Source organism: Centruroides sculpturatus, unplaced genomic scaffold (assembly GCF_000671375.1).
Source record: "Centruroides sculpturatus isolate CEXI.00-Female unplaced genomic scaffold, Cexi_2.0 scaffold45, whole genome shotgun sequence".
NCBI lineage: Eukaryota > Metazoa > Arthropoda > Arachnida > Scorpiones > Buthidae > Centruroides > Centruroides sculpturatus.
The window spans coordinates 758,870-783,939 of NW_019384310.1; the positions used below are offsets into that span (position 1 = coordinate 758,870).

At 29.2% G+C, this 25,070-nt stretch overlaps 1 protein-coding gene across 1 annotated transcript in view; it reads right to left on the reverse strand.

Moving 5' to 3' along the window:
* Positions 1–23,687, reverse strand: part of LOC111621560 (calpain-7-like) — a 71,329-nt gene extending 47,642 nt beyond the window's left edge. Inside the window, exons 1-6 of the mRNA XM_023363736.1 lie at positions 23,594–23,687; positions 23,324–23,434; positions 12,689–12,816; positions 3,565–3,673; positions 2,560–2,727; positions 3–304 (exon numbers count right to left, since the gene is read on the reverse strand). Coding sequence (XP_023219504.1) covers positions 3–304; positions 2,560–2,727; positions 3,565–3,673; positions 12,689–12,808 — 699 coding nt within the window. The 5' untranslated portion in view covers positions 12,809–12,816; positions 23,324–23,434; positions 23,594–23,687. The remainder of the gene's footprint in view (positions 1–2; positions 305–2,559; positions 2,728–3,564; positions 3,674–12,688; positions 12,817–23,323; positions 23,435–23,593) is intronic.
* Between the last annotated feature and the right edge of the window lie 1,383 nt (positions 23,688–25,070).

Genomic DNA, 25,070 nt, shown 5'->3' on the forward strand with positions numbered 1-25,070 from the left:
ACATCTCTCGGCTTCAACTCGTACGGCACCCAATGTCCTTGCTTTTGAATCATTCCTAATCCTTTTAAACGTTTCGAAACTGTTGTGTGATCAACTCCTAATGATTCTGCAAGTTCAGCTAGCGTCTGACATGAGTCTTCATGAAGTAATGCCTCTAATTCCTCGTCTTCAAACTTTTTTGGTGCGCCAGATTGTTCTTTATCTTCAACATCAAAATCATTATTTTTGAAGTGTCTAAACCAATCTCTGCATGTTGTTTCCGACAGAGCATGGTTGCTGTAAGTCTCAACAAGGTTTCTGTGTGCTTCAGTTGCAGATTTTTTTGAATAAAATAGTGCAATAAAATTCCCGGCAAATACTCTTTTTTGGCACAAAACTCGACATGTTTAACACAATGAAAAAATAAGTTGTTTACACTTTGGTGAAATGACATATACTGAATTTCAAGGTCGCTTATTGTACTTCCTTACAGATGCGTCACCATCTAAAAATAAACACATGTGGTTCTGGTAACGCCATTTGTTAAAAAACAGTGAGAACGTATTCAAGGTCCCTATACAAAAGTTAAATTAATCAAAATTAAATTACAGGAAACAAGTTTGTCAATATCATAAAAACAATTCTGCAAAATTCTAATTTATTCATAAAAGCTCTTAATGATTTCAGCATTTGAAAAGTTGTTTATTAGTTTACATTCATTTGTCATCATTAAATGGTATTAATCAACAATGACCTGTTGATTTTTGTAACAAAATAGTCCTGTTGTCTTCATATTGAAAATTTTATGAATGAACTATTCTCATTATAAAAATATTAACTATATAATCAATTAAGCATTTGGTTCAAACACAACCAACAACACTAGCCTACTACTAACCATACACTAGCCTATGTAAGCTTACTGGATGGGAACAGATGTAAAAAAGGATACTCTGACAAAATTTTGTTTAAAAAAAAAAAAAGAAAAAAAATGTATTTTCTTAAAATTGTAGATAGTATATACTTTATATGTTAATCTTATGATATTTTAATTGTATTTTTTATACAATATTGTAAAAAAGTAAAATTTTTAATGGTGTTATGTGTTCAGAAGAACCAGCTTCAGTTTTTTTTAAAGAATGCAGTATAAATGTGGTGTTTCACATACATAATTCAAACATTTAAATCATTTCTAAATTCTGTTTGAAATAAAGATCAAAAACATTTGTCAAAGATTTCTAACATTGGTTTCATTAATTAGGTTTTCTTCTTTTTTATTTAATATTAAATCTCCTTTATATTAATTTCATATTTAAATCAATAATATTTGTAAGAAAATACACATGTATAACTTTTTAATATTAGCCATAATTATTTTTCATTTAAAGTTTTTAATCTCTTTGATACATTCATTAGCTAAGAAAATATACAAAACCTGGCAATGTAGAGTAATAAATAAATAAATAACAACTGCTTTTTTAGTACACAAAAATACCTAAATTTCAATGAAATGCTCAAAGCACCTGCAATCCCTTGAAAGACAAATCTAAAATATGAAGAATGCCCTATTCAATCCACATTATTTGAAAATAATTATTATTCTTTGTTGTGTATCAGTTTGATCATCATTCTAGTTCTAAGTCTATTAACTTTCATTAGTAAATATCCATCTTAATAATCTAAGAAACAAAAAATTGTATATTTAAATAACTTATAAGAGCTAGAAAAATATTTAATGTTATAAACATTTTTGGAAATAAGTAATTTTGTAATTACGTGAAGCTAGAGTAGTAGCTTCACATAATTACAAAATTACTTAAATAAATCAAATATTTTTCTCAGCATTCAAAAATAGAACAGCATGGATTCACTGCATTGTACTTGATCCATTATATTCAATGTATTCAATGCTTGATGGAAATCACTTGAATTTGAAAGCTAATAACATTCTGATATTTTCAGACTACGTTTATTACATAATTTTTCTATTATATAACAGAAAAATTATTTACATAATAATTTTTAATATTCTTAAGATCTCAAATAAGACCTCAAATTAAAGACAAGAGTTGAATAGTTGAGGAAATAACATTTGAAGTGAAGGGAATGTTTAACATTTAGAAATTAACTCAATTAATTTCTTCCTATATAAATGTAATAACTAAGACAAAACATAATCTATAATGCAAGTGTCACACATATTAAATGTCATTGAGATGTAATACCTTAAGTAACTTCATATCATTTTAATAACAATAGTGATAATCAGTTTATTGTAATTTGATTGCGGTCAAGAAATATATAAAATGAAATCATCTATGGGTTCAATTATTATTTTTTAATCCTTCCTGTATAATGTGAATTTTTACACCTAAAGATATTGTTGCAATAGTTATGTTAAATATGTTAAAAATATATTCTTCACAATTAAACAGTTTTTACAGCATAACAATTATTTATACAAAATATTAAATGAATAAATAAATTAATATTTTCACAAATTATCAAAACTCCTAAAATTTTTATTAAATAATAATAAATAAGAATTATGAGTTATAATTTTGTAATATTTTTAAGTACCTACTGCTGTTAAACAAAGTTCCACAGCTTGAGAGTACAGTTCTACAGCTTCTTCATTATTATCTGCTTCGTCTTCATCAAACGCCTGATGAAGGAGAAATTCAGCACGTTCTAGTTCTGACTGCTGATTATTTTTCTTAGTTTGCAATTGATTTTGACAAGAAAACTCTGAAATATATATATATATATATATAAATCAAAATTAATAAATCTATCATTTTTAATTAGTAAATCTAAGTTTTAATTAACTAAAAAGATTAATGCACTAAAAAATTAAACTGCAATAATTTTAAATTAATTCAATCAATAAGATTTTAACTTGCAAACACTGACAACTATTTTATTTTTGATGCTTAAAAACTGAAAATGAAATGAAAAACTTGGAACTATTTCATTTTAATAAATTTTCATTTAATTAAAATGTACTTTTACATACAAACTTTTTAACTCTTCCATCTTATAGGTAGTGAAAAGGCATTTTTTATGTCTGTCAGAGGTCTGACCATACCTGTAATAGAATTGCTGGGTGGCAAATAGAGCTCAACAGAGTTATTTGAGTCAAACTATCCAAAAAAATTTCTGAATAGAATTGGATTCAAATCCGAGTCTCTCAGAGAGGATGGCTAATCCCTTTACTACTTCAGCTTCATTATATACTATTTATACAAGGTGATTAAATGAAAAGTTTGCTTATGAGGAGTAGGCTCTGTGATGCTGTAAGCCAATCAGGCTTGTTACTATTCTCCTACATATTACGTGACACACAAATCTTGAGCATTTATTTACTACTAACTAGAGGGAAATCTGAAACTCTAAATAGACAAATTAGTGATGTGGCAAATCAGTCAGACATCACAAACTCCCATTATTAGCAGGTCTACTCCTTTCAAGTAAACTTTTATTTAATTATCTGGATTACTATAATAAACAATCAAACTTAAATTAATGTTCAATTGGAATTTAAACATATTCTTTTTTTTCTATAATTTAAAAACATTAACTCACTTGTCCTTTTTAATTCTTCTAGTCTCTTCATATATTCATTTTTTTTCTCATTAAGATTGGGCACAGCTGATCCCAGTGATTGTGCAACATTCAGTAACTGTGCAGCTTCCTGTAAATATATATTTTATGTAAATTTTAAAATGTATAACAAAAATTTTTACATTTACAAACAGAAAACTTAAAATATATCATTGTTTGGAAATAATTTTTATATAAATACAATATCCAAAAAAACTGGAGAAACAGATAACTAAAAGAAAAACAGCCTTTCTCAATGCCAGCAAATTCAATTTAATGAAAAAAAACAAACTTTTGATCTAGATTAATATATTTTTATCAGTTGACACAAAAATAGAATGATCTAAGAATTAGAATACAATTACAAATTTAAGATTTGACTAAAAACGTATTGTTTAAAGTATGCAATAGGGAAGCCAAATTCAACATAAAATCCATATTGGCATTACAATAAAATATCAATAGAATAAAATAAAATGATGAAACAAAAGTTATACATTAGATAAAATTTAAAAAACACAAAATAAAATTAAGGTGCTTGCTAGTCATCATATTACAGTTCATATAATATATATTTCGTTATTTTATTTTATTGTATCATATTGTAACTCCAATATGAATTTTACATTAAATTTGGCTTGATATGTGACACTTTAAACAGTACATCTTTAGTCAAATCTTAAATTTTGTAACTGTATTCTAATTCTTAGATCATTCTATTCTTGTAGAAAAATATTTTTGTCATTAAACTGATTTGTTAGAATTAAAAAAAGTTGTTTTATTTTAGTTAATTTTCATGTTTCTTCTTGAGTGAAATAAATCTCTTTATCTGACAGAATGTTATTGATATTCATATCTAGTTTATAGTCTAGAGCAGGGGTGGCCAACCTTTTTAGCAGGCGGGCCAAATTTCAGAAATAATATTTCCTGCCGGGCCACGCACCTAATTTTTTTTAAAATTAAAGTAAACAAGCAAGTGTGCTACAGCTTCAACCGCATCGTTGCTTTCCAGTAGGTGAGATCGTGGTCAAACACTTGCCTGGTTTAATGTAAAAAAAACACAAAAAATAGGTATATTTATTTTTTTGAAGAAAATAAAACATAACCGAGAATCATTTATTTAATAACCGAGAAACATATTTATTAGACAATTTAAAAATATTTAAAAGTGAGACATCTGACTTTGTTTTACAGAACTAACAAGTAAGTGCATCAAAATTGATCTGGACTGATGTTGTCGCTACACGCAAACAGTTTTCCAAATGAACATCAGTAATTCGTGTTCTCACTTGTGATTTGATGTACTTCATACGACTAAAAAGTTGTTCACACGCATAAGTGTTTCCAAATAGCGAAACCATTGACAGAGCATGTTTGTAAAACGCAAGATATTTATCCTTGTCCAAATACGTTTCATAGAACTCTTCCAAACCTTCTTAACTCTTCTAATGTTCATTTGGTGATATGTACAATAAAGTTAACATTTATGTTCATTTGACCTAGCTCTGCGGGCCGCAACACGACTCCCGGCGGGCCGCATGCGGCCCGCGGGCCTCATGTTGGCCACCCCTGGTCTAGAGCAATGGATCCCAATTAGTAGTACACGTACCCCTGAGGGTATGCGAAATTGCATAAAGGAAAACGCGTGGCAATCTAAAATTAGTCGATTTAAAATTTAAATGCATGAGATGAAGCAATCAAAAAAATAATGGGTGGACCATCTAAAATTAGGCAATTTACAACATGATGTGGAATGCACAAATTTGTTTATTTATAACTAAAAATATTCTCGAAATTTCATCAAAAAAATGATTTGTGACAATACCTAAATGAAATTCTTGCGCAAGAAACAAAAATTGTACAATTAACACAATTTGTGTTAATTGTACAATTATCATTATTATCATGTCAGCGAAGCGGCAATAAAATATTTACTACCATTTTGCACAACATACCTCTGCGAGAGCAATTTTTGGCCATGACAAACATGAAAACTAAGCATTGTCACCGACTTCAACTCGAAGATGACTTGAGACTGAAGCTGACCAAAAAACAACCAGATTTTACAAAGTTGTGCAAAGAAAATTGTGCACATTTGGTACATTAAAATTAAATAACATTATGTTATTTTCATTATTATTAGAACTGTATTTTAAAGGTAATAAATGTAAAAAATTTATTCTATTTATCACTTGCTGTCTATTCACAGCTTCACCCGCATTATATCGAATTTTCTCATGGGAGTAAGATATTTTCTCATGTTCAGAAGAACCAGCTTCAGTTTTTTTTAAAGAATGCAGTATAAATGTGGTGTTTCACATACATAATTCAAACATTTAAATCATTTCTAAATTCTGTTTGAAATAAAGATCAAAAACATTTGTCAAAGATTTCTAACATTGGTTTCATTAATTAGGTTTTCTTCTTTTTTATTTAATATTAAATCTCCTTTATATTAATTTCATATTTAAATCAATAATATTTGTAAGAAAATACACATGTATAACTTTTTAATATTAGCCATAATTATTTTTCATTTAAAGTTTTTAATCTCTTTGATACATTCATTAGCTAAGAAAATATACAAAACCTGGCAATGTAGAGTAATAAATAAATAAATAACAACTGCTTTTTTAGTACACAAAAATACCTAAATTTCAATGAAATGCTCAAAGCACCTGCAATCCCTTGAAAGACAAATCTAAAATATGAAGAATGCCCTATTCAATCCACATTATTTGAAAATAATTATTATTCTTTGTTGTGTATCAGTTTGATCATCATTCTAGTTCTAAGTCTATTAACTTTCATTAGTAAATATCCATCTTAATAATCTAAGAAACAAAAAATTGTATATTTAAATAACTTATAAGAGCTAGAAAAATATTTAATGTTATAAACATTTTTGGAAATAAGTAATTTTGTAATTACGTGAAGCTAGAGTAGTAGCTTCACATAATTACAAAATTACTTAAATAAATCAAATATTTTTCTCAGCATTCAAAAATAGAACAGCATGGATTCACTGCATTGTACTTGATCCATTATATTCAATGTATTCAATGCTTGATGGAAATCACTTGAATTTGAAAGCTAATAACATTCTGATATTTTCAGACTACGTTTATTACATAATTTTTCTATTATATAACAGAAAAATTATTTACATAATAATTTTTAATATTCTTAAGATCTCAAATAAGACCTCAAATTAAAGACAAGAGTTGAATAGTTGAGGAAATAACATTTGAAGTGAAGGGAATGTTTAACATTTAGAAATTAACTCAATTAATTTCTTCCTATATAAATGTAATAACTAAGACAAAACATAATCTATAATGCAAGTGTCACACATATTAAATGTCATTGAGATGTAATACCTTAAGTAACTTCATATCATTTTAATAACAATAGTGATAATCAGTTTATTGTAATTTGATTGCGGTCAAGAAATATATAAAATGAAATCATCTATGGGTTCAATTATTATTTTTTAATCCTTCCTGTATAATGTGAATTTTTACACCTAAAGATATTGTTGCAATAGTTATGTTAAATATGTTAAAAATATATTCTTCACAATTAAACAGTTTTTACAGCATAACAATTATTTATACAAAATATTAAATGAATAAATAAATTGATATTTTCACAATAAGCATCGGAAATATGTTAAAAATATATTCTTCACAATTAAACAGTTTTTATAGCATAACAAATATTTATACAAAATATTAAATGAATAAATAAATTGATATTTTCACAATAAGCATCGGAATTGATTGTTGTGCCTCTTGGCATAAAATCCACTAAAAAAGTCCCTTTCCTATCCCAAAAGACAGTTACCATGATCTTTCGTGCTGAAATCAAATAACAGATCGTATCTTACAGTTGGCGGGCGACTCAATTTTCTTAAACATTATAAACTTCTACAGTTCATCACACGGACAGACAATACGGCTGCAAATAGCATCTAAACACACACAAAGCATGCCAAAAGCAGAAGCTCGTGCACACTGCTGCAATCACGTGTCATTCTCACTCTCATTCACAAATGGACCTTATTTTAATAACTCAATCAGAAAATCAGCAACTTAAAAAACTAAATTTCATAACAAATATATTAAAAGTTCTTGACAGCTCTCAAAGTTTACCAACTTTGGAATGTATCTACTGATAAAATCCTATTAGGTTAAACTACAAGTAAAACAATAATAAATTATTATTCAATTCCTATAATAAAGTATATCAAAATTTTATCAGTAAAATGATTTAAGGGGTTGTATCTTTTTACTTTATTTTTAGAATGTATCTGAAAATTTTAAAAATATTTACATTAAGACTTTTGATTTACTTAATATGTGAAATTTTATTGTTCTTTTTCATCCTTAACATTACAATTTAAAGTTCAATACATATTCACCACCTTTGTATCAGTGTCAAAGGAAACCTTAACTAAGAGAACATACCAAGCTGAATCCCAATTATTTAATATAAAAGAGACCTATAAGTGATTGAATTAAAAAAATGTCAGAAAATATGAAGAACAGAAATGAACAGAAGAGACAGCAAACAAATTTCATATTCAGTGTAAATTCATCATAAATATGAATTACAGGTTTATGAATTATAAACAGATTTACTAATAACTAGCAGATGAGCCAAGCGTTGTTCGAGCAAAAAATAACAGCAGCAAAGATTAAGATTATTAGATTATTTCATACTTCTAACTCTTATATTATAGTGTTTGATTTATATAACTACAAAGATTATCTTATGTAAGAGTTGATAAACTCTTACACAAGATAATCTTTGTAGTTATATAAATCAAACACTATAATATAACAAACATTAAAATGAAAACCATATAAAGAGTTTGGTTATTTCAGCCTACATTGCCATATTTATTGCGATACTTGAATGGTGCAAAATGGCACAATTTCATTGGTCAAGTAGACACCAATTGAAAATGTGATGTATTAAATTTTTTAACATATGATATCTTTTCCTAATGCTAACTCTAAAAACTGGTACCATTCACAGCCAAATATCAAGTGGTAATCTCCCAATGAATCAAATTTTGCAAAATATGAAACAAATATTTAAACTCTGCACGATCAAAAACCACTTAAAACATATTTTGTGCAGGCTGGTAACCTTGTATTATGTAATTTTCCTATTCAAATGTTACTATACCAGTGGGTCCAAGAGAAAGAAACTGTTGCAGAAGGGAACTGAAGTAAATTCAACCGAAAGTAGTCATTCAACTCCTCCTGGGAGAGAGGATGGTCAATGACGACTAATTAATACTGGTCTATTATTAATAATTGAAAAGTGATCCATGTTGGATAGTTTGTAATGGCCCCACATGTAATCAAAGTTGCTAACCTTAACATCGTAAAGATTTCATATGACTTGTTTAAATAAAAAAATCTTGTAAAAATGTGAGAATAATTGCTTTTATGTGATAATAAAGTGTTTAAATTTTGGCAACAGATTGTATGAACTATGTGGAAAGTCATAAATATTGCATTTATTGAAAAATTATTGTACTGCAATTTGAAAAAATCACAGACCTATAAATTCCCACTGTTGTCCCATTGTCCTTCCTTAATCTCAATAAAGGAGTTAAATAGATGAAAGTTGAGACTAGATATGGAAAGCTTAGGAGCAGGAGACCTAGAATGTAGGATATAAAAGATAAAATATTTGAATTGAACTAATGTGACTTCTGATGCAAACCAAACATTCCTATATAGGAAAGTTTGGTTTGCATCAGAAGTCACATTAGTTCAATTCAAAATTTTTTCCTGAAAGCAGTTAGATAGATAACAGATACAACTCTATTGCTAACATGGAAAGTATGATGTACAGGGGCAAGTTCACCACTAAGAATTGAGAACATTGTGACAATGTCACAATAAATAATCACTCAGAATTTGTTTAGCTTATTTGGTTACAGTAATGTGACATGCGAGTGATGTGCCAAGGGAAAGACTTTTATGGGAAGCTAGACCCTATTTAGATGTTACTAATGTGAAGAAAATCTGGAAAACTCCATGTGGCCAGCCTGCTGGCCATGCCTGATCCCATGACTAACTTCCAGTGTTCCAGTAGTTTTATCCACTTGACAACTGGAGGGCACTTTTTAGAATTAAGAACATACCATTCAGAAATGAAAAAACCAGAGTTGTTAGATGTGGAAAATTATACTTATATACTTACTATAAACTTTTCATAGGGCAACACTTTTGATCCATGCAGGCAAGTACTATATGCTACCTGGCACAGTAATGATATAGCATCTCTATTTCACACTATATCATTATCACAGTAATTAAGTGAAAATAATTCTTACAAAAAAGTAAGAATTCTATTTACTTTATTATTTTGTTAAATTTTTTGCCAATAGAGGACACTATGTCTTAATCAGCAAATCAAGTATCAAATGTAGATAGAAATGAATTGATTTGCTGAAATCCAATAGATATTTTGGGGTGGGATGTACAACGTTATCTAAGTTAGACGTATGTGAATGTAGCAATTGGTTGAACGGCCTAGAACTGTATAGCAAACAAACATCTTTATTTATATATGTAGATTACTCAATTACGGTCCATTTCAAAATAAACACACCCAACTTTCTTCAATAACAAAAGCATTAACAATTGTAATGCATTTATTATATTAATATATTGTTTACAACATCAATTTAAACATTTTCTGAAATTTTTAGAGCAATCTGACAATTACAAAAAAATTATCACAGATTTTAAATTTTTGATTTTTTCAAAAGTATAAACACATGTGCACAAAAACATAATTTGTGATGTTTCAATATTTTGTAGGTCCACCATTTGATTTAATTAGTTCAAATACTCTATCAGACATACATTTCACTAGTTTTTGAAGTTGTTCTTGTTTAATATTTTTCCAACAATCCATGATAGCTAATTTTAATTCATTTACAGTACTGTATTGTCTGTTTCACCATAAACAAGATGACTCATAATGCCTCAAACATTTTCTATTGGTTCATATCAGGGGTCCATGATGGCCAATCAATTACATTAATTTTTTTTCAGCAAACCAATTTTTAGTTGACTTTGATGTATGAATGGCAGGATAATTCCTGCCATTCATACATCAAATTCATGAATGGCAGGAATTATCCTGCCATTCATACATTAAACTGTAAAGCATCACTTTCTTTATCTTTTCATTTGGTGTCTTCCTCAAATAATAAAATTATCTTAAGAGGAAATAAATTGAAAAAATGAAATATTGCAATAACAATATTGTGCTATATAAATATAAACCACCAGGACAAATGAACAAATGAAGCAATGTCCATTATATTGTATAATGCACAATACAAAAATAATGAGATTAGTTTCTTAGTAAACTTTATCAGCACCTTATATGTTACATAATGGACTAATTAACAAAGTAACTGTGGAATGAATAAAATGATAAATGTAAAGCATAACTTTGTAAATAGCATATTATATAATTATATAGAATAATGTGAAATTTCAGATAACTGAAAATCAGATAATTAAAACACTACTGTAATAATACTCATGGAAAATAGTTTTTGTTTAATAATAATAATTTTTAAAACAAGCAATTATTTTATTGTGGCATCACAATGCCAGGCTGCAATTTAAAATATATGTTCTCCACCTCAATTAAAAGTATCTTGCCCCTGTACATCATACTTTTTTCTGTTAGCAATAGAGTTGGACCAATCATCTATCTTAACTCCTTTCAGAAAATATTTTTAAACTGAAATAATGTAACTTTCAGTGCAAACCCAGAAGTTCATATATGTGAGGTCCCAGACGAAAGTTGATTTAGAGGTCCAAATATGGACTATCAATTGAGAAATTAAAGATCTCCTTTTCAGACACGAATAGGAAGAATTAAAGGTCTCAGTTGAACAATAAGGGTTTCTTTTTGTAAAATATTAAAACAAAGGAAAAATGGTGTAGAAAAGACCAAAGTCAAGGGAAATGTGGTTAGAGAGGAGTTGAGTTTAATTGTGACGTTGACCTCTCCTGTGCCCTCCAACAGGTTTTGAGTTGTCACCAGGTAACGATGAGAGATCAATGAAAACCTGACTTTGGGTGTAAAACATATAAAACCACATGATTCAAGGACATGACATTCTTGGTCCGTAGTTCATTGATCCTGTAAATTGGTGCTTTACGGAGAGAGCATCGAGAGATTTACCATCAATTTGGGAAAAACTTGCGCCCTTGGGATTCATCCGTACTTGCCGAGGTTCATCTTTTCTCCCAAGACTTTTGCCCGAAGCTGTGCTGCAAGCCCCATTGCTGTCAATCACAACATCTGTCATTGAGGGACAGAGGGAAGAACTCCCTACTGAATGTCATACTCTTGTGTGGACTTTAACTCGCTCCCCAAGCTGTGTTACAAAGAAACTTTGCAAAATGTTGTAAGAAACATTTTGTAATATAATAAACGGGTTAAAAGATGGAAAGCCTGTCTCAGAGAGTTTTTCCACTCCCACATGACAGTCGTGACTGCACAATAATCTTGATAAACACACCCAATCGGCTAACCTCACATGTATAATTAATCTGGGCCTTGTGTCCCTAAGCTTTCCATATCTGGTCTCAATTTTCATCTATCTAACTCCATTCTCAAGATTAAGGAAGGATAGATGGACAACAGTAGAAAATTATAGGTCTACAATGTTTTCAAATTGTAGCCCAATAATATTACAAAAAATATATATAGAGCACTCTTACTAATCTAAATTAACTAATGAGCAAGATTGTTTTGGATTAGCAGGGTTATAAAGAAGTCAAAAAAGATTATAGAAAATTCATTATATAATTTATTAATTATTTAAATAACAATAAAAATTCTATTCCTTCCTAAAAATTTTAACAAACTCATATTTATAAAAGAAATTTATGATACATATAATGAATAAAAAGATATGCATTAATTTTACAAATTTGTCATGTTTCTTGTTTTTGACAAGAATATTCAAAGGCAAAGTAAAACAGATTGGTCAGAGCACATTATATATGGATATTTTTTGTTTTTTATTTTTTCAAGCAATATGACATACCTGGTAATAGTAAATAGCAGCATCAATATTATTTTCACTGTCACAAGAAATTGCAAGTGTTGCTAATTCAACAGCTAATTCAAGAGAACGAGATCCTGAAGGATCTTCATAAGCAGCCATGTTCAATTCTGAAATTAATTTCAATCATCATCTTAAAATATCAAGCATTAATCAATTTATATTATATGGAAAAAATACACAAAATAAAAAAAATGTTTCTTATCAAATATGTGAAAATCAATAATAATTATCTTTGATATGTACAAAAATTTAAAGAAATTATGCAATTCAAATAAATTATTTTATAATTTTCAAACACAGAAATAATGTATAAATTCTGTCTTATCACTAATACTCAATACACAGGAAATAATACAGTTTTTACACTGCAGATTCAATAACTAAGGCAATAAATCATCTTACATCATAAGGATATATTCAAATATTGTTATATGTAAAACCAAATACAAAATTTAAACTGCAATATTTTTCAACATAATTGTCACTGTTGATCTAAGGATTTATTCCAACATGACACCAGAACATCAAATCCAACATAGAAGAAATCACAGTCAAACTCAGTCAACCAAGAAGTTAATGCTTTTTAAACTTGGGATCTGTTCAGAAATGCTTACCAGTTCAACTGTTGAGAATAGGCATCATTCAAAAACATTACCTATAAAGATTCCAGAGATATACTAGTTCAGGCATGGCCAATATATGGCCCATCTAATGAATTTATGTGGTCCATAATCAATCTTTCAATATTAGCTACTCAAGTCCAAATAGCTCAAAGAAAAATTCTGACGCCTAAAAGAAAAAAAGGTCAACAACTCACTGTGCGTTTAGAGTTAATGTCCCATTACAAATCTCTTAAGTACAGCGTAGATAATGCATGATAATGTGAAAAATGTATCTGTAATCTCTATGTACAATTTAGCCTCTACGGGGTGACACCACAATGAGATCTCGCACCACCTCAAAATCTTCCTAGAGAAGCCTCTGGTTCGGCCTGTGAAAAAAGTTTTCTTTCCAATTCGACCCAGGGCAAAAATTATCGGCCATCCCTGTACTAGTTGCTGCCAGATTTGCCAATCTTCAAGAATTGGTTACAGAATGACCGACCAACTACTGACAATGTCATTCCCACTACCAATTGATTGGTAAGCATTTCCAAATAGATCACTGGTTCTAAGTAGCAAAACATGGCAAAATGTTTTCTCATAAGCCCAAAGAAATAAGTCCCTCAGTATCAGGTCAATGTTATGAGACAAATAGTTTAGCACCTCAAATTTCAATTGCACAATGTTTTGAAACCACAAGAGGTAATTTTTGTTGATTTTCTCAGATAGGAAGACACACTAAATGTTAATTGTAACATTCTGAATCATTTGCAGGTTATTCTTTGGAAATGATTCAGTCTGTTGCATCAAGGTATAATCTTGCTCCATGATAATGTCAGATCACACACAGTCAAATGCATTCTAAAAACTTAAGGAACTTCAAATTAATACTTGAAGTTCATTTGGATAATGTTAATTTTAAACTGGCTAATTATAACAGTTATTCATCACTAATATTCTAAAATTATGCCTGCCTTCATATTATCAAAAATGTAACAAAGATGAGCTTTTATCATCAGCTGCCAACTTGACTTCTAACAAAACAGAAAAAAATCAGCTTTCTCATTTTATTAAATATATATCATGCTTTTTAAACTGCAAACTTTCAATGAACAGTGTTAAAATGTCAATAAAAAGCAATAACTTATAAAATAAAATCACTTTAACTTGAAGAAATTCAGTTTTAAATCATTTATGATTTATGAAAATTAGCCAATATAAACATTACATTATTATATTAATTAAGTAAATATACTACATGTCACATTTTAGATACAGAATACTCTCAAAGTAGCATACACTTGACAAAAAATAAGGTAAGAAAAAATAAAAAACTCAACAACTTTTACAAGATTTAGTAAATTAGTAGTAAAACAGTTTAAAAAAAAATAAATTTATTCAGCATCAATCATAAAATATCTGAGCATAAACAAAACAGTGCTTAAAATAAATGTTTTGTTTCTTGTAGAGAAGATTAAAAATGCTTTTATGATATGAAGTGTATTAACAGCAAAAATTTATTTGCTGACATATATTTAGCACATTGAACTGATGTTACAGTATACTATAGTAAAATCAAATAGCTACTAAAGGTATATAATAAACAAATTATGAAGTTCTTCATAACAAACATTTGAAATTCAAAAATTAGACTAATTTTCAAAATNAGAGAGGTCAGGACACGTGCTGACGTCACTAACTTGCCATTCCTGGCTAACACTGTAGAATAGGGATCTGGCTATCCTTGTAGTATACAGTCCTTGTACTACATTTCTCCTTTCCTTCCTTGTACTTTTTTCAAACTCCGCCCTGTGGACACTAAGAAGGCTTCTTTTAGCAGGACTGGGCTCACAATGGGATTGATATGGCCGCATAGTGAGGGACGGGAACCGACATATCCAGTCGAACCACCCCGAAAAATTCCTATGATTCGATTCCGAGTTTCCCAGAGCGGCAGCTGCCACCTTGACCGTTCGGCCATCCGGCCGTATTAAAAAAAAATCTTTTTTTTTTTAACTCTTTCCGCCCTGTGGGCATTAAGAGGGCCTCTTTTTGCAAGCCCATTATGGGTTCGGCCAGGTCCACGATGGGGCTGCCTGGTGGTGAGGGACGGGGCCCGACATATCTGAACGACCACCCCCCGAAAATTTCCTGGGGATTTTTCGACCCGTTCGGATTCGAACCCGGATCCCCCAGCTTTCTTTCGTGTCAACTTATTGATGCGAATTCGGTTCCCCAACTTATGCTTACACCGAAAACAAATTTAGAAATGGGTTGGACTTTTGAAATGGGTTTTATTCCCGACGGCTAAATAGTAAATCCGAGATTGCGCGCCACCTCAGATTTATGTATTCAGTTGTCGGCATAAAGTTCAATCTCAAAACCATTTTAAATACAAAAACGAAACAATTTCGATCATCGCATTAGATATAAGTCAATGTTTTTTTGTAACCGAAATAAAGGTTTGTGGTTACATCTTAAAAATGTTTTCTTTTTCTTTCCAAATCTACTACATTATGCAAAATCTAGGCATTATAGTAGATGAAAGAAGGAAGAACGTTGTGGGTTCACAATACTCGGTAAAAATCGGGAATAGAGTTAGGCTAAGCGGAAAATTAGGAATTGCTGATATAAATATTACAGGATAAACAGTAACACCAGCGGAATTGGAATGCCTGTAATGACTCAAAACTAAAATGGCAGACAATATCCTTAACAATATAACAATATACTAAACTTTATTCAGAATTTAGTAGAATTATTCAAAACATAAGATATTCTGTTATTTTGTGACAAATAAGAAGAAAGATTGTTGTCTTTGAATTGTGTCATTAAACAAGCAATTCTCATCGATCTATTTTGTATGAAAATTTTCTTTATTTTCTTCATTTGTTAAATGCTTTTATTAAAAAATCCAGCAACGGGTTGCTTAACTTTCCCGGCGACATTTGGTGACGCCATCTCTTATCGTATTTTACTAAAAACAATTTTATATTTTTAACTATTATAAAATAGCGAAAAGCTTAATTTTGAAAATAAGAATGGGTTATATAAAAAATTTTAAATGCCAATACCAGTAAAATTGTCACAAGTCCGATACCGGCGATACACACGACCCCTATTATCTCCCCACTCCCTCCACTTTTAATCACCAAATTTTAATAGCATCAATCTCGTAATAAACAAACATTTCTGCGAAATTTCAGAAATTTTCGATAAAAAGCATAGAAGTTATTGAGCTTCAAACAGGGTAAACAATATTGTGCTACACACACACACTAACATCGATACGTACAGAAATTACCTCAGAATTGTTTTTATTTTTATTTATTTATTTTGCATTTCTCGACGTTTCAAGCTGTCCTAAGTCCAAAAATTTAAAAATCGGGGGGTCATTTTTTGCCGGATCGTCATACTTTCCCTCTGTATAACAGCCGGGAAAGTAAAAAAAGTAAATCCGCGATATTCTAAAAATAATTTACGAAATACTTCACGCGTTTGACAGATTTGGTTAGGTATGAGATGATCGTAATTAAATTACTCGTATTCGGCATTGTCTGGAGAGATATATAGCGGTTTAAATAAAACGAAATCTAGTTTTGTGCCATCTTACGACATACGGAAGATATTGGTGCTTCGAACCACAAACATTGCACTTGTACGAGGCAATCGGGCTATATGGAAATTTTAACGATGCCGGGAACACTATTCAATGCAGTTTCCTTGTTAAATGTGCTAATTTAAAACGAATTATTCGAGTTCATTTTCAGAATTAGTTAATTGCTTATAAATATTTATATGAAGGTAGAAACAAATAAGCTAACATTTTTCTATATCCACTTGAATTTTGCTATACAGTACAGTATTTAATTTTTTCTTTTATATAATGATTAAAAAGAAACAAATAAGAATAATCAAATTATATAATTAGATCTCGCTTTAAGACTGCAAGTTTTATAACCTTCACTTTTATGATATTTATGATGTATAAAGTTCCTTTTATTATGACTAAATGGAATACCGCATTCTTCCTTGTTTCGGTCATCTTTTTATAGATCATATAGTTCAGTGTTTTTCAACCTGTGGGTCGCGACCCTCAGGAGGGTCCCAAAGCCTTACAGGGGGGGTCGCGGGTGAAAGAAAAAGACAAGTGTTTGTAGGTCCTACACTACGATAAAAAAAACTAGAATTTCAGTAAGAAGGCTGTGCCTGTTATTTTACAGTACAATTGGTTTTTCGATCGATATTTAAAGAAAGAAAATTAAATACGTAGTTTTTAAAATCACTGATATAGTTTTAATATGGCCTTGGGGGGGTCGCCAGAATTTTTTAACTTGTAAAGGAGTCGCGTATTCAAAAAGGTTGAAAAACACTGATAGAGTTAAAATGGTCATTTCCACGGAAATAATTCAATTTATGATATCGAAATTACGGGAACCACTAGGCCTCGCTTTACGACGGTTTTCCATAAACCAATAAGGTCAGAAAAGTGACAGTTTACTGTTTTTGAAGCTTGTCAGAAAAAGTACAAAATATGTTCACGTTACTTCTCTTAGTAATTATGCTAAACATATTTTTGCATCTGTAAAAGTTTTAATGATATTTATTAAATTATCATACCGGTAGTAACTAACTGCCATAATTTTATAAATAGCCAAATTATAAAACTCGTTATATTATTAGACTATTTATCTCCTCTTCAAATTTTAAGCCGTTTATCCTCGCAAAATGTGTAATTTTTCCACCTGCTATCAAAAAATTTTTAATTTTAACTTTCTGTACTTTCCAGGAACATGGAAAAAGCTCTATTCCTCATGGGTTCGATCCGACTCACGATGAACGGGACGGATATATCGAAGTAAATCTATCTATGAAAATATCTGAACCAGCTACTACTACCGGTATATGATCCCGACCCTCCTATAACGATCGATCAAAGGGATTCATTTAGTAGCTGATTCAGATATTTTCATAGATGAGTTTACTTGGATATGTATCCGTCTTGGATATATGTAGCCACAGGCGTTTATAGAGGAAGGCAAATGGGACACCTTCCTGGGATCGAGTAAAAAATTACACAAATTATCAGTGGCATAGCGTGGGTGTCAGCCGCCCGGGGCGGAGGAAAATTTCGCCGCTCCCTTATTTAGGTATTCCAATTTAAAAGACTAAAATTCAGTTTCGTCTCAGAATAAGTAATGAAAAATTCCGTGCTCATTTCAATCGGTCCGAATCGTAGGTGCGACAAAATATGAAATGAAACGGTTCAAATTTTTACAAGATATTATTATTATTTATTGTAAAATTTTTCCGCCCTTGTCGCCCCCACTACGCTACGCCACTGCAAATTATAATCGTAAAAGTGATTGAGATATGTAATCTTACATCCTCGACCATGGGACACTTTGATGCAATACTGTATTTTATAATCTACTTGTGAGAAAACCCCAAAAATTAAATAAAAATTCATTGATCTAATTATTTGACTCCCCTGGAAAATTTTCTGTGGACGCACGCCCATAATGTAGCCACCGTATGTACAAGAAAATGAAGAAAGAAATTTAAATATAGTAAAACCTCATTTATGTGACCACCCTCGGCATATACACACGACCCACTTAAATGGCCACATAGGTGAGGTGGTACGAAAGTGGGGTATGAAAAAATTGATATACAAAACTATAACTAGAGTACTGCACTGAATTCTGTTATATGTTTAATACAGATATCGACAAACTGTTCCAAAACAATAGCAATAAAGTTCAATTTAAAATGCTTTAAATAATGCGTTGAATTTGCGAACGCGGGATTTTTCTACTCTGATGGCTTAGCTAAGTAAATGGAAATAAATGTCACTTTAGGACATTTCTATTTTGACCATTTAAGTGGTTTCCGGTGGCCATTAAGATAGAGTCTAATTTCCATTAAAACTTATGCAGTTTTACAAGAGAATTTTACGAATGACCACAAAGCGAGGTTTCACCGTATATCGAAACATATTTGATACGTGTGCGGGAGGAGAATGAGCCTAAAAACATTAATGTACTATATCTAGAACCTACAAACTTCTTAAAATGTTACTGCATACAGGTGACGTAATATACAATTTATTGCACCTTATGCTAATATAGTTGATATTGTTTTAATAATAATTAGCATAAATTTTCTATTATGACTTGCCAGATGTTCTATTCTTTGATACAGTATTATATTGATCGATGTGTTTTTTCGGTAATAGAATTTCAATTTATAACAACAAACTTGGGGAAAATATAGTTCGATTTATAAAGGTTTGTTTAACGACGGTTATTTGAGAATCAATCAGATGATAAAAATGGGAACTTCCTACAATCAAAGATATACAGTATTACTAAGAGTAGACATTACAAAATACTTCACTAGACATTTTATTTAATTTGAAGCTTACAAAAGTTCTTGAAGATTATTCTTTCTCGTAACAACCGCGGATTTACAGCGTGTTGATAAAAATAATTTAAACTTAATGGTTACATTTTGAATTTTTCATTGTACAGTATATAATTTATTTTTTTTATTGAAAAACTTAATTTCCTGCCGAGCTTTTAATGCACAAACCCAATTTCATCAATGATCATATAAGAAATTATAAAGGAATTATAGATACGGTAGCCTAATTTAACTCATTCGGGTAGGTAAGATGACGCGACTGAAGTAATTCTAAGGTGATTAACATTCTCCGAAAAATGTGACAGGGAGCACGAGCCTGTCTCCCGAGCAGTACCCATATTCCCAAAATCCAGGATATGCCACTGACGTGTGAAATTATTAAGTACCGAGAACCGAAAGGCCATTGGGCGGAGATGAGTCGAAAGTTGAGGAAGATGACCAACGCCCATCCGAAAATACACGACGGCAATTTTACTGTTTTATTATTTAATTCGGGTCAAATTTGAGGCTTAGCATTAATTTCATATCAATCCTCTTTCTAAACAGATTATTACGGAGATTTATTTTCTTATTACTATTGCAGGATGCACGAAACGATATTTTATGTTCTTTAGCGTGAATATATTGTATACAAATTTAATAGAAACAGTTATGAAGTATTTATACCAAGTTTTAATGAGCGTTTCTTTAATGTTTCGAATTTTCTCGCCCAACCGAAACCACAATGAAATTCGTTATAGGCTGGTTTTTAAATGTTTTACGGCTGAAAAATTCAACTAATTAACATAATTAATTAAAATACAAAATTTGGCATATCAAGTTTTTTTTTTTTTAATTTATACACGCTATCGTTTGTTTTGACAGAATTTAATGGATTTAATTAATGAATTCATCACGTGTTTATATGGATCATTAACATCAGCCTGCAATGCACACAGTTCTTGATTTAAATTAATTTACTTTTGTTCTTATTAATGACAATTATTTTTATTTTTATATTTTATTATATCATTATTTTTATCATTATTAATTTTTATCATTTTTAATTTTTATAAAAAAGATATTTTTTTGTAACAGTTTGATTAATTTTTATGAATTTCTTTGGAATGACAGCAATAACTAAATTAAATTTACTACTGGATAAATAGTTTAAAAAAATCAATAAACAACTTCTTAGTCTTAATAAAATTAAAAAACTAATTTTGCATTTCTCTTCCAAACAAATAAGATTGTTTGGAAGAGAAATGCAGAATCAATATAAAATCATTCCATTTCTGTATTATTATTATTAACTCACTTGATTTATCACTAGTTACTTTACATGATTCAAACCAGAGTTAACTTGATCTTTATATACTGTTCTAATAATAAATGCATCTCATAAAATTTAAGATCATTCTTCTGATATCTTCTGTCACAATTATCAATTCATTACTGGAGTCCCTGACATACTTTTAAATATACAAATCAGGACATAAGAATATAAAATTTTGAAAACTACTTTATTGAGGTCTTTGACCAATTAATCACACACAGATGACTTAAATATTTATTTCTTTACGTCTGTGTCACAATTTGCCATGAAACAATTCTGACGTAGGTATACTAGGAACTATCAATTACTAGTAAATTGCTTTCTGATGAAATCATCTCTTCTTATCAAATATGTTGAAATAATATCTATTTATGTTTTAATTTGTGAATTTATATATTTAGCATAAAATACATAAAAATTTAACCTTCGATAATGCTAAATTGTTTATATNTGCAATAAAACAAAAAATAAATTTAATTTTATAGGAAAAAACAGATAATAATAAAAAATATTTAGTAAAAAGTTGCATGCATATAATTATATTTCTTAGTTTAGATGACGCATATTTTTAAAGTATTCATGATAAATGAGTAGTACATAGGGAAATAAATCCATCATATCTTCATATTTTTCTTTACAGTGGACTTGCCTCACTTTCAAAATCAACTCACTGTAAATATCATTGATGATGTAAATTACTAGTAACAAATTTATACTGATATTAAAAGATATTTATTGTGAATTGATTAAAAACAAATTTTATGTTAATTTGTAATAAGAATTAGCTTTATGGACTTGCCCCACTTTCAAAATCAACAGCTCAAATTATTAAAATTAGCAAATTTATAGCCCGAGTATTTAAGGCGATCATTTAACTACATACCAAAAAAATTTTAGAACAAAATACATCATGAAGGACACACCCGAATTTTTTGGTTTGTTTGCTTATATACAGTCTTAGCAAGAGGTCAATGGCACCAGGAAGAGAAAAAATTGTGCTTTTATTTGAAACATCTTTAGGCAGCAAAACATTTTTTAAAAATTACAATTATTATAATTTGCAATCAAAAATATTTGAAAGAAACAGAACATAACAAACTATATTAACATTTTTAATTTGAAAACTTTAAGAATGTTTAATTCTTAAAGTTAATTAAAATGAATGGCTAATTTAAATGTATATTTTATACATTTTAAGTAGCAAAAATTTTAATTATAATAATCTTGTAGATTATTAAAATCTTGAATCCATTCTATTATATAAATCAAATTTTCAAAGGTAAAAAATTAAATATATGTGGTTTTAAATACATCAGGCATTCAAAAACAAATTTTTAAACTAATCACAACAGGAAAATAAAAGTTTACATATGTAATTTTCAATTAAATATACATATTTACAAGTATATATTTTAAGTTAACATTTTTTTTTATTTAAAATGAATCAATTCAAGTATTTTTCACTTATATTTCCCTAAAAAGTACTGTACAATTGCATTTCACATTTGAATGACACAAATAATAAAACTTAACAAGTAACATGACACATGCTGAAATTCTGTATTATTCAGTTTACTGGCAACAATAAAAGTATTATATATGATGACACTTCTAATTATTACAATCAAAATATTTTGTTAAAATGAATGGCTCCTAAATTATGCTTATTTGTGTTGTTTTAAATATTGATAAATTTAATTCAAAATGTTTTTATTTCTATAGAATTTGTTTGATTATGTTATTTATAATCTATCCTAAAATTCAATCCTAAATATGTGGTAGAAAGTTAAGGTATAAGTTACTTTTAGATATTTTGTATATATGTATGCATGCAGGGCTATTGAGAGGAGGGAACTGAGGATATTTCCCTAGGACTGGAGAAAACTTAGGGACTCATAGTAGTTCCTATCTTGAAAATTCATGTTATTTTCATTAACAAAAAAAAAAATCTTTGAGACTGCTTTTTATTAATAAAGAAACGTACAAATTTCTTTTGTTCAAAAAAAAAAAAGTTAAAAAGTACCAACTCTAAACCCAGGTTCCCATATCAAGATTTTGGCATCCCTGTATATATGTATGAATAAATAACCTAAATTATTCCAATGTGTTACAATTATAATGTTGACCCGCACGTACTAAAATTATTCTGTTTGTGTATTTATAGTATACTAAAAAAAAATTCTAAGATTATCATCTGTTATGATCATATATATCATGCTAATCTCTTTATCTACTTAATTATTTTTGATGCAAAACAAAAATATAACACACATAATCAATGGAGCATGTATATGACTGTCATTCAATCTCACTCTTTAATTACTGCATTCTTATCAATGAATCCAATCCTGTAAATACTCGGAACTCTTCGATATTAAGAACCTAGAAAAACAAAACTAAGCAGAAATTACATCACTGATGTACTAATTAGGAGGTTTTTTATTTATCTTTTATGTAAAAAATGTATTAAATTAAATAGATTTGATGCTTATAAAGGATTTTTTCGGTATCACTTATTGATTAAAGAGCTAAAATACTTACAGAAATGGATATAGATTTCGATTTAAATTCGTTTCTCGTACATTACTTTGATTTTCTCGTTTCGTTTTCTCGCGACTAGCGAACCCTACCGGATTTTATTAAATCTTTTATAAATTAAAATGTATAAAAAAGTTTTATTAATAATTATAAAATATTACTTATAATTTATTTCTATTTTCAAATTTTGTTTAATAATAATTTATTACATCTGTATTATTAACGTTATGATACTTTAACTTGTTTAACATCAAATAGTATATTATACTACATTCAAGGACTTTAAACTACAAGGATAGCCAGATCCCGTATATTTGTTAGCATGACCTTGGATCTATGTGACGTCACAGCAAGTCCTCTACTTCAACATAACAGACCTTTCAAATAACAAAATACGATAAAATATTAAATCATTTCTTAATTAATTATTAAATTACTACTAAATGTAAACTACTGTAGAATTTTCGGATTTAATAAGTGTACTGTACGTCAATAAATTTACAAGTCTTTTGTCTAATATTTATTTAACAAATTAATGAGCTATATTTTTTATTATGTGATTATCTTACTTAACTTTTTAATTTTTTTTCGACAATCACCATTTTCAGAAGGCATTCTTTTCAATATTTTATAGTTTTCTTGTTTAAGATTTCTATAATTAATTCTTATTATAGTTCTTAATTTACAAAAATCTTTTATTAAAGTAAAAGGTAAAACTGTTTCCACTGACTAATTCTGTACAACTCCGGGGCCTTTTTTATACGATTCATCGTGATATATTTCGAAATATTTATTCCATTCTATAATTTTTGCTAGCCATTCATCAGTAGGTTTAATAAGCCCTCCATAAGATAAATGTTGCACCCATGACGGAATGCTATAGTTGTAATGATTTTTAATTTTGTTAGTGGAATTAATTAAGTTTGGGTATTTTTCTTTATATTTATAGGCAAAATATCCTGCTATATACTCGAGAGCATCGTAGGAAGTTTCTTCAGAGATTGTGTTAAAGTCTAGATTGCATGTAGAGTTTCCTGAAGATTTATTTGAAGAAAAAGTAGTTTTACATTCAGTATATTGGTCTGTATTTTCACTTGATACTTCTACATGTGCTTTCTCTAAAACTTTGGGTATAATATATTCCTCTTGTCTTCGATCTGTAGTATTTACTTTTGACTCTAAAATACCAGGATTCTTACCTAAAATAATCAATCTAATCCTATATATAGCATTTAATGGGCTTGGATGTTCATTAGGACCCCGGCTTCTAATTTTAAAAAAAAAAGTTTTCCAGACAATCTTGATTTAAATTGTGAGTGCAGATGTATTTTATATCAAAAGTCGATTTCATATCTTGAAAAAGATCAATTAGCGATTTCATTGAGATTATCATTCCTTTCTGGAAAATTTGGAGGGCATTTTTTCCACTTGCTCTCATTGTTGAGATTATTTTTATCATTTTATTTAAATGTTCTTCTTG